General features: G+C 32.0%; 1 protein-coding gene across 1 annotated transcript in view; it reads left to right on the top strand.

Moving 5' to 3' along the window:
- LOC123693835 (dachshund homolog 2) overlaps positions 1-20,798 on the top strand; it is a 119,365-nt gene that overhangs the window by 42,108 nt on the left and 56,459 nt on the right. The window contains exons 2-3 of the mRNA XM_045639073.1: positions 9,212-9,351; positions 19,615-19,804. Coding sequence (XP_045495029.1) covers positions 9,212-9,351; positions 19,615-19,804 — 330 coding nt within the window. The remainder of the gene's footprint in view (positions 1-9,211; positions 9,352-19,614; positions 19,805-20,798) is intronic.

The following is a 20,798-nucleotide window of genomic DNA, read 5'->3' as shown; positions in this document are numbered from 1 at the left end:
AACTATTACGTTCTTGATTTATGAATAACTTGTGTTTACTTTAAAATTCCTTGCACTATTTTGAAACACAATATGAGATGAAAATATGGATAACGAGAGAATTTATTTATTCTTCTCTATATAAGTTTAATATGCTATTGAAGCGATTTAAACATAATTTCATGATGAACATTAACTGGTCATTGAGTGTATCTGCCTACGTAGTACGTAACTACTGAGGCTAGAAAGTGTTAATAAAATAATGTTCACTTGACTATTTTAATAGGTTATTTCCTTGTTACTTGCCAGCAGCTGATGTTTTACTAATAACCTGTTTAACAAATCATAACGTTTATTTTTGTTCAACACCGAACGATCACATGTCTCGAACTATTCTGTTTCTAATCTTCACAATGTTTGTTTTTCTTCATTCTGTTTTTTCACTCAATACACGCTATGAAATTAATAATCGATGAAAAGTATATTCCTTCATAAACACACGGAGATATTTTAGTATTCTTCAAATAGACTCCTCCGTTACAATAAAAACTGTTTCGTGTAATGTATACAATACGCAGTACTCACCCCTTTAAATGTTTCTGTATATTTAAATGTAGCAACATTTATCTTTCAAGTGTCTTTTTAATGGCGGTTGATGAAATACAAGCGTATATTTTTTGTTCACAAACATAGTTAAAAGCTGCTGATGGCATACGACGTATATGACTCGACACTATTCGTCGCCAGAATTAGAAGAAATTAATTTAGGGACCAACAAAGAGTGTTGCTCGCCAGGTAGCAATTTATTTTAAGAAGGCTCCAATCAACCGTTTACAGAAAAACGATAACAAAACGAAACGGTAGCAAAACTTTTAATTGTTACGAAATACCGTATCAATGTAAACGGAAAACTATTAGCCACCGAATACTAAAAATATATTGATTTTATTGTATTTCAAAGGTCTGCATCTCTGTGAAATTACACAGGGCGCATAAGTTTTTTGTTGTAAAAAAACTTGGCGCCGGGATGTGAAGCCGGCGCTACCTTTAACACCAATTTGCAGACTGATTAGATTTGAAATCGTTCTGCATTGTATTCTAAATTTTAATTACAATAACGGTAGAGTCTGCATGCAACTTTAGGATTTAAATTAATAATGTTTGGATCATATTTTATGAACGAGTGACGGATTCGAATGTTGATAGAATAACAGCAATTTCTTTTCAATTTGATTGCGAATTGACTGAGGGGTTGGAAGCTCGGGGCGTGCACCATCGCCGTGACGGTCAGTCGTCCAGAAATTGTACAATTTAATTTAACAAAACAGCACTCCGATACATTTTCAGTGAATGGCCGTGTCCAAACCAACGGCCGTCAAAGAGTGAGAACAAAACGTGCCAAACGCACCACCATCGAACCAATGAAAAGTTCGAAATGAAAAGCGACTACAAAGAGAAATCATTAATATTTTTGTGTTTACAAGTCACCGGCTGCAATTGACGACAATCGACCTATACTTACAGATATAGATGTCATATCAAAACAAGCATCTTAAAATATAAAATGTATTTAAACAAATTATTCCTAATTTAAGTACATAAAACTTCCTCATTTCATTCGATCTCGAATCAAAGTTTTTTAAAAAGAAATTTTCATAAAAGTATGACGAAAAGGAAATAAAAGGATAATATGTCGGGAGCTATTACCAGTCTGACAATAGGGTTACGACAAAGGGAAATTGTAAGATGGCTCTTTAGCGAAAGAGATAAAGTTACAATGATGATATTATTACATCTTAAGAATCTGCGCTAGCGTTTTATCCGCATTTGTTTATGAGGTTCTATATTTTAGATAGAGTCGTTAAAGTATTTAATCATCAATTGTAACTTTAAATTTTATTCTTTGAGATTCTTAATAGTAATAATAACAATATATTATAATAATATTATATTAGCTTATCCTATTAAGTTATAAAGGTTTTTTAAAAGGGACGTATTATCAAAATGACAATAAACACCTACCTTTAGCATCAAACCCAAGGAATCCTACTACAAAATTTCTGAACTCTTTGATACAATTCAGCCTTTGATTTCCAAAAACAATGAAGAAGCCCTTATCAGCACTTAATTCAAAACGAATGTAACAAAACGGATTCGAAAGTCTTTCTGACGATGACGTCTCTTTCTTCTCAGCAGTCATCGAGTTTCCTTTGTAATTAAATATTGAAATTAAGAAATGAACAGCCGCTAATTACAAGAGCTTGTCCCTTGGGGGCTGATTATTTTGCCCTAGCATTTGTAGAAAGGGATGGCGGCCGCTCCTTTTGCAATATTATATTTACAATGTTTTGCTTAGGAATAAATGTTTGTGAAGTAACTGATTGTGAATGCGTTTAAATTATACTAAAAGTTATTGTATTTTTTGTATATATTTTTCCATGAGACTATACCTATACATCGAATTTTATCTAATAACATATATTCATACAAAATATATAATTATAATAGTTCATCGTCACAAACTTGTTGTTATTAATTTTGGACCACCACCCATATAACTCAACCTTATCTTTCATCAAACCAAACTAAGTAGCAGTACGTTAGAAAATAAAAATATATTGTAGTGCAATAAAAAATACGTAGTCATCATAGTGGCCACATAAATTCAATGTTTGGACATTTCAATTATCCGGACCACGTGGCGTGCCGGCGATGTTCGTGCCAACAGTAATAAAATTGTTAAAAAATAATTATTATCGTCCTTGCTATTTTATCTCATAGGTATTGTTTATATAAAACGTCTACATCACAATTTCTCGGAACGATCACAAATCAGTACACAGTGAGTAATAAATAGAGCCGTTCGCGTTGTAATAACATTTCTTCGTTATCGAAATTAAAGATGAAATAGACTGATCGTAAATACGTTTGGAATGTCTTTATTAACTGTCAACGAATTAAGAGAGGCGCTCTGTTTAATATTCTATCAGACAAACGTAATTAGTTTTGTAAATAAAATGCTACGAAGAAATTGAAACGTAACAGCTACCTAACTAATGCGGTGACTTGCTCCATCGGATCTATTCTTATTTCTTAACAACTCACTCGTTGTATCGGTACAACAACAAACAATAATAAATATTACAATAGTTAAATTCATATCTCGAATATGAATTTACAATTCCTTGTTGAAATAGGATTAACGGGATGACGTAATGAATATTCATAATTGATTTACGTGAAACGAAATATATATTGGGGAGTGTAGATGGTGGGTAGGCTTGCATAAGGTTGTTGTCTGGTTTTAGTTTATACCCCTGGGACAGGTAACATTAAGAGAACATCTTGCTCCATCTGAACATGAAATAATTGTTAAGCCAAATTACGGTCGCTAAATTTTTCCACCCCAAGCATTTTTTATTTAATTTTTATTTTTACGACACGCTTAAACGCGGCTTTGCTTTCTCTTTTTATTGTTACTGTCGATGTACCCTCTAATTTTTGGCTTCAATTAAATTTTTCTTTTGCTTTTTTATTATAACATTGTTTTTAATGACGCAAATTCGGAAGTCAAGTTCTTAATTTGTGTAGTACTGTAGAATTATTATAGATATTTTATTAAATATACGAAATAAATTAACGATGAAATCTCTTTTTTCCTCAGGTACTTCTCTAAGTAGGTATTGTATACTAATCGAGGAATGAATCCCGCTTCAACCGGAACTCGTTTAGAAAATAGAGCAACGCTTTTTTATAACCGAAATCATTTATCATGTTTGTACTGAACCCAAGACAAACTGCTACTGCGCTTGAGTTTACCGTAGATAAGATTAGGTTCGTTTGTTTTACCTTGTCTACCGATTCCTGGGCCATTTTTAAGACAGAGCTTCATTGTTAGGCGTTAACTAGACAACGTATTTCCGACTTAATAAAATACTCCACGCAACAGATTATATTCTTAAAAATGCTCCTTAATCTCGCTTCCGTAAGCTGTCGCTTGTGTCTAAAACAATGTACCATTAAAATCGATACAGTAAACAGACATAAATAAAATTAAAATAGAACGCCTTAATATTTGTCTCGTCTTTCAGTTTTATTAACAATGTGTCCATAGAAGGATGTACTTATTTTTAGTATAACCGATTTGAAGTCTAATTTAATGCGTAAACATTCCCATACGGTAATACACTGTGTAAATAATCGCTCTACTTGAAACGAGAACAAAAAATCTTTTATAAACATATTATGACTATTAGCTAGTGATAGGCTGTCAACAGCTAACGTTTGGTGCTTCTTTGTGAGCAAGGAAACGGGTGCATGTGCATGTTATATAGTGTTAGTTTAGTAATTACGACGGAAACGCTTGGCTTAACTACGATTGCTCTAATTAAATTTCTTGAAAAATGTTTCGTCGGCGATTATTTTAATACATATTGTGTGCAAAAAACAATGCTAGTATTCGCTTTCAATAATATTATGTGATATTTGTTGATATATCGATCAGGGGCATCTATAAGGAATATCTAGGGACTCCTTTGTGGTTGCCATTCGATCTGTGACATGGGTGGTGAGTGATGAATATTGCTAAGCAAATATAACAAAAAGCAAAACTATCGGCGGTGTAAGTTTCACTAGGGTAGGGTTTAATAGTGCTGCCAATAAATGAAATGCTTTTTGGATTTATGGTTAACCAATGCACAAACTTGTATTACAATGACAGAAATAATTAACATTTAGTAATCTAGATGAACCATATAAATATAAATTTAAGAGCATTTAAATTGTTTTACGTGTTTAAATTAAAATTCAATAAATAAAGAGAAATGCCTTTCAGGTACCTACAGATAAAACGTATTATTATCAAACATCCTTTATTCAGTATCGTGCGAAGGGGTAAGTAAATGGCAATCACGAAGGTAATGTAGGATCGCGCGTTAAATATTTTGATAGTGTTCTCCACTTTACATTGGCACATAAATCGTTCGGAAATCGTTCTGTAATAAATCGAACGCTTTTTAATGGCAGTTTATCTGAGTGAGCTTTGGTGTTCTGATTATGGGCTAAGTGGCGACTGTCGACGAGGGAGCGGCACGCGTTCGTCTTATCTGTGTCCCTCGACACTTTCAATATTCGATTCGCGGCTCTTGTTGCATTTTTGCTCCCGATTTCTTTATTGTTGTAGGTATTTTATTCGTACAGGAAGCTAAACCGCAATGTTTATTATGAGCACTGTGATGATTAACTAAAATCATTTTTTCTCGTTAAATCTAATCTACCTAATCATTAATTTTGTGAAATGTAAAAAAAGTTTAATCAAGCGTCCATTTTAAAAAGTTTACATTTATTTTAACATATTTAATAAAATAGTGCATTATAAACATGTAAATAAACAATCACAACCGCTTATCCAATCATCATTATAAATATACAAAGCATCTCCTTTTACTTTCACCCGTTTGTTTAGGAATATAGTGAACTCCACATCAACTCCACTGTAATGAAATTTGATAAGCCATTTGCGTTTATTTTTCTTTATATTCTTCAACTTCCAATATCAGGTTTTCGTATCGTTAAAGTAAATTGCCTACCATTTTATTACACACTCTAGTTTAGTTTATAGTTTGTCTTGTATTTATAATGTTATATCAATAAAAGAGATAGTAGCGTTGGACAAATATAATTCGCAATATTTATCTCACAAACTGAAACAGCTTGTAGTATCTAAGGATGATAATGTGCATATAACAGACCAACTAAATATGTTTTAATGGGGTTATTGTAAATTTGCCACAAAGTTAATTCGTCACCTAAAAAAGTATGTGTAAATTTGCCACACTTTTATTTTTTTAAAGTTAATTCGTCACGATTTAATATCAAGTATTGTAAATTCGTCACATCGATAATTTAAGTACAGATAGCAAAAAAATTAAACAATAAATTAATTTAAAATGTTTATTTCTTAATCAGTTTTAGATTTTCAACCTTACATGTAAAAAAATCACAGTCAAATTGGATGGCGATGGACTTTTTAAAAACATAAGGAAAACAAGGAACATCTATTTTGTATATGTTCTAAAAATTCACAGCAGTTATAAAGAGTATTACTTAACATCTACATTATTCTACATAGGTAATGGTAAAAATCACAGTTCTCTCTATAAATATTTTTAAAATGTAATGAAATGAGAGCGGCTCTATAATATTTATCACAATCGTATAAAAATAAGGATAAAATATTTTTCACCTATTTTGTATACAGGGTGTAAGGGACAGCCTCCCGAAAACTTTAACCATGGAATCATTCTGAGCAACTTTCTCAAAGAAAGCATATTGTGGAAATGAAAAAAAAAAATTTCAACCTCCCATACAAAATTAGCATCTCACTCGAAAATTTTGTATGGGAAGCCGAATTTTTTTTTTTCATTTCCGCAATATGGTTTCTTTGGGGAAAGTTGCTCAGAAAGATGACCTGAGTCCATGGTCAAAGTTTTCGAAAGACTGTCACTTATACCCTGAACGTTCTAAAAATATACAACAGTTATAAAAAATATTACTTAACATCTATATTATTCTACATAGGTAATCGTAAAAATCACAGTTCTCTCTATAAATATTTTTAAAATGCAATGAACAGTGAACTAAAAGCGGCTCTACAATATTTATAACAATCCTATAAAAATAAGGATAAAATATTATTCTTTTATTTTAACAAGTAAAGATATTGCTCTTACTTTACTTAAATCATATCCTATCATATTAGAAAAACACAAAGCAAATAAAAATCAAAACTCAAACAGACTAGCGCGTTTCATTATCATGACACTTAATAAATCACAGTTAAAATCACATTAATTATTTTTATAAGTCAACTTTCGTTTTCCATAGAAATAAAAATTCTAATACATAAAAAATCATTTCAAACTTTTAAAAAGCGCAAATCAATTTGACTCAATAATGAATTTACCTTATGTTATTGATGAATTTACCTTATGTGAATGATGACTGTAATATTAAAATGTAAATCATTATATTGCTGGTTTCATCGCAGGCTGAAAGGTATAATTCACTTGCCTTGCTTGCTGGCGGTACTTTACTACTTGTGGCAAATTTACAATAACCCGAATATACCTGTGACGAACTTACACATACTTTTTAAGGCATGTGACGAATTTACTTTCAATGTATGGAGTTTTAAAAACGTGACGAATTAACTTTGTGGCAAATTTACAATAACCCTTTTAATGCACGTAATAATAATTACATAAGATTAATTAAATTTGTAAATTTTTAATTATTAACAATATATAAAAAAAATTATTAGTTTATGTTCAGTTTTCCGAGCAGTTTATGAACTAGTCTCTGGAAATATGGATATTGTTGATATGCCCTTATCAGTACATAGCGAAAAGTAGAAAGAATCGTCACAAAGGCATGGAATCGCGCCCCAAGCGTAACCGAAAACGAGACTCACCGCAATCCAAGCTAATGGAGTGTCTCATAATGACGGTTGCTGACATAAAAATAAATAGCCGAGAGTCAGTTTCTGCGTAAGCCGATACTATGATAACAGCATCGCTCCCTCGATAATTGCCGAACTTGTTCCTCTATCGCGCTACGTGCTAACTTGGATGTGTCATTACGCCATACCAGTGTAATTGATCAGCTTGTCGTACTTTTTTATACTTATTTGTATCTTGTTCTACTAACTGCGTCGATCGAGTCTAAATATCAACCAAACGCTTTAATACGATCATTTACACTAAACACGAATAGCAATTTTAACAGTTTCCTCGTATTTTCACTTGTAAACTGTTAACACCGACTTAAAGAAACATTAATATAATCTTGCAATAATATAATCGTATGATAATTGTATAGTACCTAACTACTTCCATTTAAATCTTGCATAAAATGTCAGCGAGTAGCAATTTGTAAATTATAGAACTGTTTATCTTGTGACGCAATAGGCTTAGCAGCAGAGATTTAGGTGACAAAGTTTATTGCGTCGCTGACCATACCGGCGACTATTACTTGACCATAAATCACGGATGGGAAAACAATAAGCGTGAAATTGTGGAAACTGCGGACGATGTCTTACAGTATTAAATCTTGGGGGAGTGAAATAAATAAAAATAAATCTGATGCTACCCTCGCGCGAGAACTTGATTTATTAGATAACTCCTGTTAAGAAAATGCTGTATGAAAGCTTAAGATACTGATTTTACTTTGTTATTAATTTGTATCTTTGTTTCTGCTGTAATAAAATTACAAAATAACAAAAGGTATAAACCTCCTTTCTGTGCAATGTTGCTGGCTGTCAAGAAGTTTAGAATAAAAAAAAAGTAATAAAAACGCATTCTATTTTCAAACATTGCGCGGGAAATATTTATAGCGAAATTAATATGCACGCTTTATGATTGATTACCTTTTATATTTTCTTTTTAGTGTAAATAGTTTAAGTGTTTGTGCAATTAGTGCAAAAGGTTAGTTCTGATACAATAAATGTTTTGTAGTTGAGTAAAAATATTATACATAAAGATCGCCCATGTGGATTGAAATTGTACGGTAACATTTTATAACAAAAATGACATAATGACGTTGTATACACGATGGTTTTATGTAGATTATGTTAATTATACTTATTATTTAACTCAGTGGCATGTGCATGATTTTAGCTGTAAATAAGTCAATATTAGAATTTTAGTATACACGTGAGCATGATGTCGTCAATACGTATTGTTTATTACTTATAATAATATACACATAGGTCATGTTCTTTAAGGGGCATTAACCGAATAACTTGGCCTGGTTAATTAAAAAAATCATTATACTATGAAACCAACAAATGCTTGGGCAAGTAGAGATAGATTCACGATTCAGAAGTTGCTATTCAGATGATAAAAATTTCTTTGGTTGCATATTCTTAGCATGTTTAACAATAATTTACTGCTTAATTTTTTACTATTCTATCTAATTAGAACTCTTTTAATTGCCTACAGTTTAAAGCATAATTTCCAACCGGGGATTCTCCCAATTCATCGAAAACAACAAATTATATACTAAAAGCTTCATCGGGAACCACTCCATTAAAAAAAAATGCATCAAAATATTGCCTAGAAGCATAGAATCAGACATACAGCGGGAAGCGACTGTTTTATACTATATAGATATTAAAGCTCGTTAGATAAAGTGTACCGTCATAAACGGCAGTAACGTGCTACTATGTCCGCAGCTCCAGACCGGGTCGACCACCGAAGCGAGCCTCCGGAGTCGGTCTCTCGCTAGCCGCCTCACCGTTCCCGGGACATCCCTTTAAGAAACACCGCCTAGAAAATGGAGACTATTCACCCTACGAAAACGGACACATGAGTGGTAAGTTTTAGATAATAACTATGTCAGGACAGTAAATTAAAATGTTTTTATTTGGAAGCTTGATAACTTTTTCTGCAACATACATAATATCAGAGCTAATCAAAGGCTTTATGAGATAACATGAATCGTGTTTCCGCACGTCTCGGATTGGCACCGAGAATTAGCGTGTTCGGCTCCGCAGATACCTTCTCAATTCTCATTCCATATACAAATTACACTAATACAAAATTATCCCAACACAAACGGAGAAAAGGGAATAAAGTGATTAAATAGAGCTCAGCGCAAGACGGCTGGCAATCAATCATTTTTGTCGCTTAGGCCTTTGTTGTTATTTTGTTTAGTGTCCCGTTCTATCGTATGATTTGTGCATTGTGCCTCTCCCTCTGGCCTGAAGTGTCGTGCCAGACAAGGGAGCAATTACATTCGTGATCTTGCATAAGCGGCACTTGCTTATCACGCTCTGCCGCATTTGACTTTGAGTGTAGTATGCTCGCTTTTTTCCCTAAAATTTGCAATTCGAAACACTCCCATAAGTGAAAAGCTACCGTGTTATTGTTTTCATACTCTAGAATTTTCTTTTCAAATGCGATTCGGAAAAGGTTAAAGAACGCACGTGAACTTTTATAAACAGTTTTATTTTTTATCGTGAATTAATTCTAAAATACATTAACAAACGATAAAATTAAACATTCTACAAGCATATTAAATTTATGTATAATTTTAAACCACCATTATTAAATTCGTGCTCAGATCCGAGTCTACTTTCGCAGGGATACGGTGTTTGACGTTAAGCCAATATTATTTTGACGAGTCGTTGACAGTGGTTTACAGTTGATGAAACACACACAAGCACTTTCCACCAAGTTCAAATCGCGTTGACGATGCACACATACTCAAAACTCGTAAGAATGAGTGAGTGAGCGGGTGGCCTATTTTCACCCCGTGAAATAATAGGATACGAAAACATCGGAGAATATAATCCTCCTAGGAAGGTTGAACGGAATGGAAATAGGAATATGAAATGCGTGAAAGGGATGTGTTAACCCACGTGCTTGGTGAAAGGGTTGATGTTAATCTATAGATGTTAAATCAAAATCGATGCTCATTTCATTTTGATAAGATTGCGACAAATGTATTTTCAACGCGGAAGACATTGGGAAAAAACATTGTTCCATATTTTTTTTAAATACGATTTTTCTTTTACTGTAAAATGTTAATGTTTGAACTGATTTAATAAATTGAAACAAAATTATAAAAGGTAAATTAATTAAAAATTCACCCTATAATTAAAATTTATTGCAGAATTGACAAAAACAGTGTTATAAAAATAAGTAAGTAGGTGAGTTTACAGGTAGCAAATGTTGTATTCGTCTTTGTGATGTGATCGAATGTCAAAACAACATTTGATATTTTGTATTGACGACCCTATTATTTTGGAAACCGGTATGAAAATGACGTGTTGATAATAATTAGAGGTTCTGTACAATGTCGTCGTTTTCCGACGTTACACAACAGGGGATAATGTACGCATTATAACATTACTCGCAGGGGTATAAAGCTTTACGTTGTGATTGAATTCTGCGACTCAAATTAAGTAAGGATTTGCCTGTTTGTGTTTGGGGCGGGGATGTGATGGATCAGTCAATTTGCGACTCTTCACGCCATTGTTCTTATGTTGCAAGCTTATTTAAATGTTCAGTCTTTTGTTTTACATGTACCTAAAGAGTTGATATTATCTTCATTTTATAAACACACAATGACGAGAATTTAAATGAGATTTCTGTTGGATGTTATTTTGTAAATAATTCTAGCAAGCTCTACTATTCAGATTTTTTATCACCCCGAATAATACCCACCATCTCACTCGGTTCTAAGTAAGTAAATAGTATCAAACTCATTTCGCTATAAAAATAATAGTTCACAAATAGGACATAATATTAAACCACAGATTAAACTACACAGTATAAATACAAGCGTACAACAATAATTAATATCATACAAAACTGGAGACGTATTATAATTTATAGGAAAAATATATATCCGCGTGCGTGAGAGTAGCGAGTGTATCGAAATGTTTTTTATTCTGGAACAAAATAATACTTATTGAAGTCAGTAGTCGGTGCAAATGTGTAATGATTTAAACATCAGCCAACAATTGCTGGCAATCAAACAAATTACTAAATACCATATGAGGAAACGGCTACAATGAGCGCGGTGGCAACAATAATTAAACGCCGAAGTGATACGGAACGAGGAATGGTGCATGAGACGACTAAGAAAATTAATTTATTAATTAACGCAACCGTATTTGTACGTTTGTTCAAAACAAATCTACAGATTGTTCTAACAATAACTTTCCAGTTTTTAACGTCATTTGAATTTGATTATTATAACAAATAGTGCTATGGGAATTATTATACAAAGATTTTTATTTTATTTTAAGAACAATTTATTTTACATATTTAATAACTTTTTCATCATAATTATCTACATTAAATATAATGAACAAAAATATAATTAATCATCATATTATGTACAATGATAAAAGAGCTTATAATCTCACTAGGAAAACCTACACAATTACACGAGTATAATTACAAGTCAACATGAAACAAAAAGGCAGCAGATATAAGGAACAAGCAACATTGTTGCTATACTGAAACGCAGAGACGTGAATGTAAATACCATTAGCAATCAACTGTTAGAAATAGTATTATCTGTATGACCATGTATCACCTTAGATCAGTGATCAAAGGATGGACTAGAACTATTTCTATATAATGTACATAATATTAACTGGAACGTACCAACGTTTCCTGTGTGTGAATTGTTAAAATTCTATTAGAATAATGCAATAAATATTATTTTTCCAAATATTTCAACTTTCGTGCAGTTTGACGCGTCCTTTGTTTTGCTGTCAAAAAAATTAGATGCATGAGAAAGCACACTAGCACACGAACCTATATTGATATAATATCCTATATATTATATTATATTCGTGTGCTAGTGCTAGATTGTATGATTACAATCATACTTTTCCATATATGAAAGATTTTATTAGTTATTCTCTTCGTTGTGAGTGTTGACTTTTTGCAACACTCCTAATAGCAATAAACATTTCTTGCACTGCAAATTCAGAACAATTTCCATACCGACATTCTACACACAAAAGTCTAATTCCCATCGTTTCGTTTGTCGTCTGGAACGAGGTTCACAATTAAATTGTTTTCCACTTGGCACATTACTCACACCTTGAACTCGCGATGGAACATTCATTTCGTTTTTTGCCATGTTAAAGCATAACAGAGGAATTTCTTTTAATTAGCAATACCGGCGCATTTGAATGCCGGCACAAGCGACATTTCGTTGCGTAAATGTAATGTTTTAATGTAAGGTCAGCTTTTCATTTAAAAATAAGATGATGAATGTTGTGTTATTGTGTCGAAATTAAATTTAAAGCACGAGATTTATTTTTACTTGTACTTGCACATAAGTTTTAATTATATGACTTAGGTACATTTCAATTTATTATTGAAATCATCACCTACATTATTCGTGTAAGTTACAATAATTTCTTAGGCTTAAGTACAATTCCAATAAGAAAAATCACAAGATTCAAAGTTGTTCTTGTTGCGAATATTTATAAATATCTAGAAGTTTATAAATACTAACATTACAATATAGTAAAGCGTTAAGTCGCGACCTTAGACGGGCCATAAACTTAAACTAACGAGACACAGTAGTTACTGTGCATGTTCAAGTGTGAAGATAGCGATCTGAGTTCATGGGGTAATGCTATTACCTTTCTTCTCTTAATGTAAGATACTTAGATTCTAATGATATTTATTTTCTTGAGCATGGGGAAACATAATGCCGTAACAATTTTACCGCACTTGAAACAACTTGTGGAATGTTTTAGAAGTCTAATTAATTAATAAAGATATTAAAAATACAGAAAACGGTAGGTATAATTTTAAAAACAACTCTTTATACCTACTTACGTGATGGTTTGGTTTACAATAATATTTGTTTGATTATAAAAAATATGATTTTACTTTAAATCTGCGAGAAATCATCTAATGAAGTACATATCAAGTATCAACTCAGACAAACTTTTAATACACTTATCTGTAATTTATTATGTTATGGCTTTAATATAACACGAAGCATTAGGTATTAACATAATATAACACGTAGCAGAGTTTGCGTGCAAGTGTATTAAAGTTATTCATCATAAAACATAAGCTAAAAACTAAATATTTCCAGTTCTGTGATGACAACTTGGCAAAAATAGTTAAGCTAATATTAAGTTGTCTCACGTGAAACAATTGCCTCATCCATCATGTTAATTCCGCAATTTTCATTTAATTGATAATTGTATGAACGATCGCAAGGCTTATCAAATGAATTATAGTTTCATCGCGCGAGTTGAAATTAAATTATACATTTCTTTGTCGTGCACCAGTGCATTTGGCATACGATCGACGACGAGTAATGACACGGAATTATTGCTTCTGTATAATTGTGTGATAAGTTCACGCGAACTACAATTAACTAGATGCCGTAAAAAAAACGAAAGTTTAAGCTCATTCTTCACACACCCACTCCGATATGGCCATCTGAAAAGAACTTTGTTTTCTTAGTTTCGTACCAAAAATACATTTTCATTCGTATATAGTTGATATTTTAAATGGAACGTTGTCGGTAACAAAAGAGGTTATGATTAAATTATATACAGCCATATTAAAAATAGATTCCCTTTTTGAGTGTTACAAGATATTTGAAACTTAGCATATTACTAGAAACTGTAAATATTATCATTTTCATTATAATATTCTGCTCAAATGAAGATTATAAGTGGCATCATCAAAAAGCAACATTGAAAAATTCAATTTCAATAGCGGCAGCTGCTGCTAAAAACCACCGACAGATAATCTCTCCTTTGTGCAAGGATATTAATAAAAATATGGTTCGATATTACTGTATCTTTGCTGGTTATTATACAACAATGGCATTGCTTCTTTTGTACGAGTTCACGGATGACTTACTCTTAACAAGTGCTAGAAATAGAATTGTAATCGTTTGCAATATTTTGTAACATTTCTGATGCATCGAAATTGAATGTGATTGGTAAATGATTTACAGCTATCATTTACCTATTCAAAAATATTCGAAAAATATATTATTGCTCCGGAATTGTAATATATTAAAACTAAGAAAAATATTAATGAAAGGAAAATTATAGCGTTCATGACACATACTAATCCTCACATTTATATTTATCAGGGATAAAACTGTATCCCGGTCAATTTACGAGTAATTAAGTCTGACCCTCTTTCGCACATCAGTGAGGGAGAACTTTTATTTGGCTCGTTGAAATAGTCTCGGATTGGCGCTAAACTCATTTAACATTTGCTTATTGCCTTTAGATTAACAACAATATTTTATAATTTCCTACGAGCAGATTTTTGTATTTAATACTTTTCCCATATTCGAGATGACGTATATATAAATCAAACTACTTCATAGTTAAACAAATACTATCGAGTCGATACACAAAATTGTAGCGCTAACCTCGTATAATCGTCTAAAAAATATCACAATATCTGATTTAGTGATTTTCCATGAAACGTATTTTTAATAGTTGATAATTTCCGTTCGTTTGTTTTATTATGTTTACACAATGATTGTTCAAAACTTCCTCAGTATTATTAGCATAAAGCCAACAGTAGGCAAACTACGCATACTTACGTGAAAATAAGCTAGTAGAGTATAATAAAGATATAAGACGAGCGTAGCTTACTCAAGCCTATAACTTCTCAAATTGCGTTCGTAAGTAAGGGACGTGGATTAGCGAGTGCTAGGGCAAATATTTTATTACAGTCCAAATCTTCAGCCCTCGACGTTTTATTGTTCATAAGGCTTGCCCGAGCCAAATGAAAGACTTTATAGCTAAGTCATGACTCTGACATAACAACAGTTGTAACTTTCGAAACTCTATACTTTTCTGAAAAGTTATCTCTTTAGATGGTTTGCTGCTAGACTTAGTTCCGAGCAATAAAGTATGAAAATTAATTCAACTTTTAGGTGACGTTTTATTTTTTTACAGTAGGATATTACATCTACATAAGTTTGGGACAATGCGATGCTATGTCTATTGAATAACTTTAATTAACTAAAAACATTAGAATAATAAATATGACTTATTTATTACAATTATTAAATTTTTATTATTCCAATTTACTGCGGCTTCATAAAGTATCTTAAAACTATTCTTACCGATTATGAACTAATAGCTCTATTATCGGACTTCGTATAAAGCTTAGAATCGTTTTGTTGACTCATGTTATTGACCGCTCGCATTTTGCCGGCGATTGTGTATATTACTGTTATTGATTGTAGTTTGCACGTGACTTGTGTCGCCGATAGTTCTGCCCTAATATAGACACAGCTTTGTGTCGTCAAATATATTTGTCTAGTAGATATTATACCGTCTTTGATCGATTGATCCTTTCTTCGATCTTGATATGTTTACTTTATTGGGTGTAGAAATTATGATTTGTTGTATAGTTTTTATAGATGCTTTCTTATTATTGGTTCCATACTATGATATCATTACTTACATTTTCCGAAAGAAAATAAATTTTACCTATATTGATAATAAACGGTAGGTAGCTTAAAAGCTACAAGTATAAAAAAAATTATTATGTAACGCGTTAAAACATGATATTTTGATAGGTGTCCGTGATGGATTTAAAAAAATATACTGTACCTTGTACGTGTCCGTGTCCTTACCAAAAGTAGCAGTTCACAGTGTTTAAATATAATATTTATTGCATGATCGATGCCCATGCGAGCGACAACGAGCGATTTATTCTCCAAATTGCAGACAGTTATTTTAGCCAATCGTATATGCCATTGGTAAACTGACCGTACAATTATGTGTTTATTGTAAACGCTACGATTGCCGGCTGACTGTAATTTTCTTTTAATTCGCCTTGTTTTGTATCATTTTCGAGATTCTTTGTTTCGCTTCTCCTTTTGTCCTGTTACTTGCTTTATGATTTACAGAACGATTATAAGATATAGTTTATAGGCTAATTTTGCTGTAGGTCTGAATAAATAGCTATATTGTTATTTGTTTACTTCATATAATTGTTTCTGCATGGGAACCGGTTCTTAGCGTCCGCTGTGATCCTAAGTGCAATTACCTTCAACATACAACTTTGTATTACTTTTATATCTTGCCTTTATTCTCTAGGTTTTGATGTAATTAACATTTTTTGTTCTTTAGTTCTTTTGTTTAATATATTTGTCAATTTATTCAACTGGAATTATAATGGACTTTTTGCTTACACTGTAGGTATGGTTAGAAATATTTGTGTAGTGAACAAGATCAAGATTTTCTCAAAAGTGATTATTATCTGCTTCAGATTCAACCATGGATATTAGATAACCACAAGATATATATTATCATTTCTACTCTATTTACTTATCAACTCAAACTTTTACCTATTTATGAATTTTTTATTCCATAAACCCATAAAAACTAACTTTTCAATAAAGACCAGTAGGTATAAAATTAAAAATAATACACTAGATAAATCTAAATATGAGTTTTATATTATATTAATAAATAAAGAATGTACTGTGGAGTTCTTTGTATATTGGCCTACCGTGTAGCATTTCCTCTACCTGTCATAAAACTTAACCATTTTTACGCCTCCTTCATTATTACCTCCATGAAATCTACAAAATGTAAGCTTTTTAATAGCTTATAAGAAAACTAAAAATTAATTATGTTACCGTCAATAATTGTACTTTTGTCATAATATCTGCTGTGAAATATCAAGAATTTCATGCTCCTGTCTTGGTCACTATAAAAAGCAAATAAACAAGGCTATTAAAGTCAAATGCTGGAGCGGAATGTCTTTTTTCTGACAAAAGCTTAGTCCTTAACGTTTGCGGTTATGATTGCCTTATCCGACCTCTTTTAAACACATAAGTGATATAATTGGGGTTCCAATTCTATCGATTCTAGTTCAAAATAATGGCTGGTAATTTGTTGGGATCATTTGTCGAGGACAGTCGATATTCGATCAATAAATCGATGAAAATCGATATAATAATGGGGAGCATAATCGGCGTTTTATTTCTTTAAATGTCTGATCAGTGGATGCGCTTAATAATGGTTATGATAATAATCGAGGGTTATTTTTATGCCGGAGGCGTGTTATTTGTAGTCCTTTTGTGAATGTGATGAATTTTTATGTGATGAAAATTGTTAGAATATTAAGTTAAATTGTTTCAACTAAGAATGATAAAAACTAAATTTTTGTAACGTCAATAGAATTATACGTATTGAGTAGGTACAATGTTATGATAAAGTAGGTACTTTGACAATTAAAGTAAAATATGAGGGCCATAATTTAAAAATTATGCATGATTTATGAGTCTTCAACGGCTGCTAAAGTGCATGTCTTAAAAAATGTATTCATGAATCGTTACACACTGCAGCTGAACGGTTCGAAATAGAAAAAGGATGGCATCATATAAACTCGAGCTGAAAGAAAGAGAAAGTTGTAAAGGGTTGTTGTAACCGCAGGTTATTACGAGATTTAACACGTATTTAGTTAATTAGTAAGTGCGGTTGACCGGTGCGGTTGTTGGGTTATAGGTACTTTGTGTCCGGGGAATTGTAAATATGACGTTTGTTACACTAATCTGATTGTGGTTTCACAATTACTTATCGTTTTTATTTTATTTTCTATTTTAATCGCATTTTTTTTCTCTATTTTAACACTAAGGTAGGTACACCTACTTAATGCACAAGACGTGATTATTATCTATATTATAGATTTACCTCATTTACCTATATGTTGTCTTACTCTTCATTTTTGTAGAGAAAGTGGCAAACAATAATCGAGTTAATGTACAACAATAATAATTATAATTAAAAAAGTAAGATAATTTCCAATAAACCTGTTCACCAATATTTTAACTATTTTATTTGTTATACAAAATTGAAGCAAAACAAAACAACTACACACTCTTCAAACTTCAGTCGAATAACAAATACGTTTTATGCGGTGTATGGTTGAGAAGATAACCGAGGCGGTTAACTAAGTAAATAAACCCCGCCAATTAATTCAGGGTCCATTGGTCATAATGTTTGTTTCTGTGTGAAATCAAATAATAATTAGTTTCACGCCATTTGTGATGTTAACGAAGAAGGTTTACAAGCATTTCATGTAGTCACATTGTGATGCAGAAAAATATGTTAAGGAATAAAAAGATTTTATTTGTTGTTGTTGATGTTTCTTTATGATAATTCAGATTGATTGATATCGTGTTTCAAGTAAAGACGAAATTATAATTTAAACTGAAAGTCTTAAAGACGACTTATGTTAAGAATTTCACCAATTTAAATAAAGGGTAGAACTTTGTAAATAAGGAACCAAATATTTTATCACAGTGTTATCAAAGTGAACGCGAGTCATTCATAATAAAAAAGAATGAATGAACTTATCACTGAAGAAAGGCACCTTAAATAGAGACGCTATCTTAATGCACTTTAGATGTTAAATAAATAATTTGTGATACGACTCTCATTGTGATACAAGGTTATAATGTTTCAAATACCTTTCCCTAATCGCAAAACAAAGCGGAACACATATTTAATACTCAGCAATCCCGAAATCCTTTCTCCGAGAGCGGACAATGGAAAAGGTTATTTTCCTTTACGGCCCAAACGTTAATTCGTGTTTAATTCGACACCTTGTTAATTGTTTCCGACACCCCAGTCCGTTTGGTGACCTCGGGGGTGGCGACTGTGGACACCAAAAGATCACCCGGTACCAAAGCGGCCCCCCTAAGGGGGTCATTTTAAGAATATTTGCCTAGCACCCCCCTATGTTTACACGGGTTGTTTGTGGTACCCAGAAAACAATAGTCTCGAAATTCATTGCTCATTTTATTATTGTTGATACGCCGTTTTACGGGCGATTCGATTATTGGAACGAGTAATTAAATGATAATACTGGGTATTAATTGGATTTTACCTGAGTAGGTAAGAGATTATTTTAGAGAGGCATTCTATTTATTATGAAGAATAATTGAAACCGTTATTAATCATGCTGGATTCTTATTCAAATTCTTATTAGATTTGTATAGAAATATGTTTATATCAGGTCCTAGTTAAGGATTTGTATTCATAAATTGTAGCTCTCAGCATTTAAGTAGATGAACATTTGTTTATTCTAGAAATGGCTCGAATGGAGAAGTCTCCGCTGCTAGCCAATGGGTACAACGCGCCTCCGACGCACCTTGGGCCGATGGGCTTCATGCACCAGCACGCGCTCATGTCACCAGGCATGCCCCACCACGGCGTGCCGCGACCCGATGGCTCCATCATCAAGGGGCAACCGATGCACAATATGGAAGCGCTGGCGAGGTAAGATTCCTATTATTTCTCTACAAATAAGTAAAAAAATATATGAACACATTATATTATTTACCTATGAAAAAAGCTGGTTTGTATATTTTCTAATGGTTGTAGCACTTATTTGAAATAAAATTAATAGCGTGGTTGTTTAGACTTTAATTACATAGGTACCTACATGATTTACAAAAATAATGAAGGTATATAGTTACATTTAAATATTAAATTTACGTCAAAAAGGTTCTTCAGAAAAAAAATAATACCCTAATGTAAATTGTAAAACATATAGTCGAGCCAATTTAATAGGCAACATTTGACGTCTATCAATTTTATCTTCGAAGAGAGGTAACCTGCTTAAAAACATCGATTATAGTGTATTAATCGATACGGATTTGAAACATTTGTCAATCGAATTTATTAATTTATGATGATTTTTATTCACAAGTAATCAATGCATTCGATTCTAGATGTCAGATTTCGATTTTTAAAGTAACGTCTCTAGTATTTAAAAAGAAAAAAGGTTTATTGACACAAAATTGTAGCGACGTCAGTTCTTCAATTCAGAAATTGTTTATTATGTTTAGGATGGTTTATCAGTAAAATGAAATCTTAAAATTACTTGTATCGGTCATTATTATTATAAATATGTAATCGTAATTAAAAAAAGTTAAGCAAATGTGCAGTTCTAACAAAACGAAATATCATGTTATTGTATGTCGTCGTTACTAGGTTACGTTGTTGAATTTTGTTGAACTGTCAAATGTTGCCTATTAAAATGGCTCTACTATAATTTATATCATCAAGTTGACGCATGCATAACGCCATCTAGTACTATATTACCGAACTAAAATATACCATAATAATTTAAATACGCTCATAAAACTTTCATCGATTAATTATCATCGCGTGCAGTATCTTATCATATTTAATGTTTCTTTTAAATGTGTATTAAAGTTGTTTAAATGTTTCACTAAACAATACTTTGAGCATTTTGCATTACTAAACT

Source organism: Colias croceus, chromosome 8 (genome assembly GCF_905220415.1).
Source record: "Colias croceus chromosome 8, ilColCroc2.1".
In the NCBI taxonomy this organism is placed as follows: domain Eukaryota; kingdom Metazoa; phylum Arthropoda; class Insecta; order Lepidoptera; family Pieridae; genus Colias; species Colias croceus.
The sequence above is the reverse complement of the archived record's forward strand: the minus strand, read 5'-3'. Positions and strand labels throughout refer to the sequence as shown.